Source organism: Dermacentor silvarum, chromosome 1 (genome assembly GCF_013339745.2).
Source record: "Dermacentor silvarum isolate Dsil-2018 chromosome 1, BIME_Dsil_1.4, whole genome shotgun sequence".
Taxonomy (NCBI): domain Eukaryota; kingdom Metazoa; phylum Arthropoda; class Arachnida; order Ixodida; family Ixodidae; genus Dermacentor; species Dermacentor silvarum.
The window spans coordinates 309074703-309080355 of NC_051154.1; the positions used below are offsets into that span (position 1 = coordinate 309074703).

Below are 5653 nucleotides of genomic sequence, written 5' to 3' on the forward strand. Positions count from 1 at the left end.
ATAGCGGTCAGTCACAAGGCGTGTAGAAGCGGGGATGCCGTGGTGGCTGATGTTGTGTAACTGGTTGAAAACGCTGCGGCGATGCGGCGAAGGGACATATGGTCTCACTCGTCCGGTGGATATGTCGCAGTAGAGAGTGTCCGTCGACCTAGGGATGGCGACTTGTTGAAGTTGAAGAGAGGAGACGTTTTCGAGGAGCTGCTGGAGTTCGGCGTCCGTTTTCTGAGCGTTGGTGAGGGTGTCAGTGGTAATTGGTGGCAGCTCGACAGCAGAGACGTGTGAAAGTGCGTCGGCGACCAGGTTATCCTTTCCGCTGATGTGTTGGATGTCGGTGGTAAACTAGGCGATTAAGGACAGTTGGTTCTGCTGGACCGGTGGAAGTTTTTCGCGTCGTTGGGAGAAGGCATAAGTGATAGGTTTGTGGTCAGTGCAGGTGGTGTAGTGCTGTGCCTCGAGAATATGGCGAATGTGTTGAACCGCTTCGTAGATGGCGAGGAGTTCTCTGTAGTAGGCTGGCCATGTTGTCTCCGCAGGGGCGGAAGTTTCATCGACGATGCCTGTAGATGAGGGTGTCTTTGGACTAGAGAGTTTCTTAGAAAAAAATGTCAACGGGCACCAGTTTTGGCCCACTCGCTGCATCAGGGAGGCTCCGACGGCGGTGCTAGAGGCATCTGTGAAAAGGTCCAAGGGAGCCTCTGGCTTGGGATGTGAAAGTACGGTGGCGTTGCAGAGGGCAGTCTTGCAGTCTTCGAACGCTTGAGTCAAAAGTGGTGTCCAAGTGACAGGGTGGTTGCCTCGTAGGCCAGCCAACGCGTCATGAAGAGGGGCCTGATATGCGGCCGCTTTAGGCACGAAGCACCTGTAAAAGTTGAGCATTCCCAGGAAACGGCGGAGGTCTTGCGCTGTGACAGGCCTCGCGTAGTTCTTAAGGGCCGAGATGCGGTCAGGCAAGGGTGTAGTCCCTTCTGAAGAAATTTGATGGCCAAGAAACGTGACGACGGGGGCACCAAGCGTGCTCTTCTGGACGTTTATGAGTAAGCCGTGGTCATCGAGGCGTTGAAACAGTTGGCGAAGGTGTTGGCGGTGATCCTTTTCGTTGGGGGAGAAGACCAGGATGTCGTCTAGGTAGACGAAACAGAAGTCTAGGCCGCGGACGACGTCGTCGATGAAGCGTTGGAAGGTTTGTCCCGCATTGCGGAGGCCAAAGCTCATGAAAGGGAATTCGAATAAGCCGAAGGGCGTGATGATCGCGGTCTCGGGGCGTCATCTGGGTTCACAGGAATTTGTGTGTAGGCCTTTACCAGGTCAACAGTTGAGAATACGGTGCTGCCGTGTAAGCGGTGGGCAAAATCCTGTATATGACGAACGGGGTACCTGTCTGGGATGGTACGGGCGTTGAGGGCGCGATAATATCCACAGGGGCGCCAGCCATTGGTCTTCTTCCACACCAAATGAAGCGGTGAGGCGTAAGGCCCCTCCGAGCGGCGGGCGGTACCCTCGCGGAGCATCGCTTCAAACTCTGCTTGGGCGATTCGAAGGCGGTCCGGAGCTAGGCGACGGGCGCGGCAAGAGACCGGGGGGCCCGGAGTAGTGCGGATGTAGTGCACGGTTGAGTGGCGTACCTCTCGAGGACGCCCGCTAGGTCGTGTCAGGTCGGGAAATTCTGCGAGGATGGCGTGGTATGGCGATTGATCTTCAACGGCGAAAGCTTTAACGCTGGGCTGTTGGGTGGTCGTGCGTTGGCCCGGCGCGGGGAGGCCTGTTGTGGTGTCAATAAGTCGGTCATGCCGGCAGTCGGGTAAAAGATGGTTGTACGCGAGGAAGTCGGACCCGATGATTGGCTCTGCGACGTCGGCGATGACGAAATTCCATGGGAATTCACGGCGTAGGTTTTTGAGAGTTATGTTGAGGCGGAGCGCGCCGTAGGTCTTAATGCTTGAATGGTTCGCCGCACTTAGCTCGAACGACGTGCAAGGGCGCTTGTCGTGCAGGAAAGCTCGGGGAAAGTAGCAGATGTCAGAACCACAGTCGATGAGGAACCTTCGCTTACTGACTTGGTCGGTGACAAAAATGCGACGGCCTCTAAGTTGGCAGCTCGCGGCCGTCTCTACGGGCTGCTGTTGAAGTTTCCCTGACGTCCAACTGAGCAGGCTGGTTGGCATTTCCGGGCTCTGTCACCGAAGCGACGATGGTAGTAGCAGCGGCCGTCGTCGTTTTCTTGCGATGAATCGGTGTTTCGGCCTCGGCTTTGGGGGCGTTTTCCGGGACGCAACGTCGGGCGTTGATCCAGATGCCTTTGGATAGAATCCACCTGACGGGCGATTTTGTCGATACGGCTAGCGAGCTCGGGGGTGGGCTGTGGGGCGCCGGCGGCGTGGACGTAAAGGGGTGGTGGCGGTGGAGAGGCTTCGACGACTCGGTCGGCGATTTCGGTGAGCTGGTCCAGCGGCAGATTCGGCTGAACCTGGAGGATGGCCTGAGCGTGAGAGGGTAAACGGTCAAGCTACATTATTCGGAGGAGGAAGTCGTCAACAGGCGTGCTGCCCGCGAGGGCACGCATAAAGCGCAGGAGCTGCGATGACTTGCGGTCACCGAGCGCTTCGTGCTGAAGGAGTTGACGTACTTTCTCGTCTTGTGAAGGTGAAAGCCGCCGAATTAGTTCCCTCTTCAGGTGCAGGTAGCAGTCGTCAGCTGGAGGACTTGCGAGTACGTCGCGGAGCTCAGCTGCGTATCGAGAGTCTAGGTGGGCGACGACGTAGTCGTAACGCGTCCGGTCCTGAGTAATAATACGTGCCAGGGAAAACTGCGCCTCGACCTGAGCGAACCACACCTCGGGTGACTCTGCCCAAAAGGGTGGGAGCTTGACGGCGACGCGACAGACGTCCGTGTTGGCGGTGGCCGCTGGAGTGGTGGCGCCCGCTGGAGCAGAGCTTTGGGGGGCGTGGCCCGAGCGCGGCTGTGCAGAATTGTCAGATGAGTGCGGTTCATTTTTGGTGCGTTGCTGCTGTTCGTGGAGTTGCTGCTCTTGGTTCTTGATTACCTGTTGCTGGGCCTAAAGTTGCTCTTGAAGATGCTGTACTTGTTGGCGAAGAGCGGTGAGGGCTTCCTGGTCGGCCATGGCGGTGCGGTAAGTTCGTTTTCCGGGTCACCAGATGTGGGTACACATAACTTTAATGCGTCCACACGAAAGACGTAACAACAACAACTGCCTGATTGCGGGAGCGCACACAGTTTATATCTTCAGTCGGGCGAGAGTGTTCTTATCACGCTGGTGCTCGGTTTAGTAGTGTCGACGCTGCGCGCAGGCACAGAAGCGGCGCCGCACCCTGCCGCCACAATGCAGTTAAATTTCTTGCGCAAGTAATATCCGCCTCGTCGAGTAGACCAGCTCATGAACTAGAAGTGTGCTATCTGCCACAGGCAACTTTTCAGAATTTTTGAAAGTGTTCGCTGAAACACCCTGTATATACATATCTGCGCCTAATTTCAGGGCACAAGCATACATCATGGTATACGTACAACATACGTTGGTTTCTCTTTCTCTCGCAGGCTCTGTTGCAATGTTGCAGTTTTTATGCTTGTTCCGGAAATTAGGTGCTGATATATATATTGACGCGTGTGCTCTCGGCAGACGACAACGACGATGGGGGCATTAGCGGACTCCGTCTAGTGGGTCAGTGGGATTTGGCTGACGACGAAGAAGACGTGTCTCTGTTCTGTTTTGCTTGAACGGGCTGCGAATCGACGTATTTCCTACAAGTAAGCTGGGTTTAACGCTTACTACACCAAACATTTTGTCCTTTGGTGCGTGTCAATTAGGCACAAGCCATGGGTTAATGATTTCTGCTATCCACAAGTTTATTGAAGCGTCAGGAAGGCTTCACTGCTAGGGTACCGACCGTGGGACACTTCACTTTATCTTTTTTTCCCCTAAATTTATGAATATGCTCTCTCAAATTTTCTATTGGCATTGAGTTGAATATTGTTCTGTGTTAAATGTGCCTTTCTCCCATTTTGTTTTGTTAGACGCACATTTCAAACAGTCTAATGTGGCCAATCCCCCCCTGTGGGTACGAGCCATGTTTTGAGGCAACAACAACAACAGCAACCGACGGATTCCAGCGGATCCAAGCGGTTCCGCTGGAACAGCGAATCGTGTCGGTTCTTCTCTCCTTGGCTTGCACTCTGGGCCGGGTTGGTTAAGTACCGGGTAGTTTTCATTAATTTTGGTGGTATCTGTGTTTGTTTCTTTTCTTTTCAGTTAGGTTGAAGCAGCCCATTTTCTTCATTGTGATACGTTTGCGACTGCACTGATGTCCAGGAATTCTCCTGGACAGGGGAGTTCCCCTTGGTCAGCTTCTCTACAGAATGATGATCTACTTTTAGACCTCTTTCTCCGCAGCGGCGTGAGCAGCATTCCCGTCGCGTTGGTGCCCTTGGGTGGCGCCTCTATCAGATTTAACAACCCTATAGCTACCCAAGAACAACTACATGCTGTGACTCCCAACTACCAGAGCATCACTGATGTCCGGCAGTTCGGTCGAGGAGGGATAGTATGCAGGTCACCAGACCAGGCATGTGTAGCGGACCTGCTTAAGTGTTCCTCATTTGCTTCCGTCCCGGTGAGTGCGTATATTCCACCACATCTTGCATGCACAAAGGGCATCGTACGTGGAGTCGACTCGCAACTAAGTCCATCCGAGACCTTGGAGAAGCTCTCTATGGCAGGCGTGGTAGCTGTTTACCGCTGCAATCGCGTTGTGGACAATAAGAGAGTCCCCACTGAGTCAGTGATTGCGACTTTTGCAGGCACTTCTTGCCCATCGGAAATTAAAGCGTGACCTTTAGTATTCAGAGTCGATGCGCTGGCGTCACGTCCTCTACAATGCCGGAATTGCTGGCGATATGGCCATAGTGCTGGCGGATGTAAATCTGGTCTACGATGCTGCACATGTGGTGAGGGTCACTCTAACAGTGATTGTACGTCCCAAGATCAGAAGTGTTGCCTTTGTGATGGATCACACCCTGTTGACTATTCAGACTGTCCAGCTCGAGTGGAAGAAACGCAGGTTTTGGAAATAATTGATAAAAGGAGGTGTTCTAAGAGAGAAGCTATTGCCACTATTAAGGAGAGGACTCACGGGTATGCTGGTGTTACTGCTCGTCATCCTTCTTTCACAGACGCGACTCGTACGCAGGCAATTAACGCCGCAGTTGAAAAAGCAACGGCCAACGCAATGGAGCGATTAGTAGTCAGCATCTGTGAATGCGTATCTCAAGTAGTCAATACCCAGATCGCTAATATTCTGCAGTTAACAACAGCAATGACTCCTGACACCTCTAAACTTCCACCTATTAGAGAAAGGAGAGATATAAATAACGTTGGCGCTCTTCCCTCTGAAAACAGCTATGAAAACTATGCATCTTCCTCGAATCCTGACCAACATACTCTAGACTTGCACGTCTCCACAGACGTTGACCTGGATGCACGGGCTCAAAAACGCAGCCGGTCCCCGTTGAACCGAGCTTCTTCTATGTCCCCTCAGAACAAGTCCAAAAAGTCTCCGCCCAGTACAGTTCTATACACGTCTATGCATACAACACCAAAATCCTCCAACTTTACTGCAGAATGATCCTAATTGATAATTGAAAT

General features: G+C 53.1%; 1 protein-coding gene across 1 annotated transcript; it reads right to left on the reverse strand.

Annotated features, from left to right (window-relative positions):
• Window positions 1–2107: 2107 nt before the first annotated feature.
• On the reverse strand, window positions 2108–3118 carry LOC119442272 (uncharacterized). Its single transcript, XM_037707087.1, has 3 exons — window positions 3080–3118; window positions 2624–2956; window positions 2108–2476 (listed from the first exon to the last, which is right to left on the reverse strand). The coding sequence occupies exons 1-3, from the start codon at window positions 3116–3118 to the stop codon at window positions 2108–2110; spliced, it is 741 nt and encodes a 246-aa protein (XP_037563015.1).
• Between the last annotated feature and the right edge of the window lie 2535 nt (window positions 3119–5653).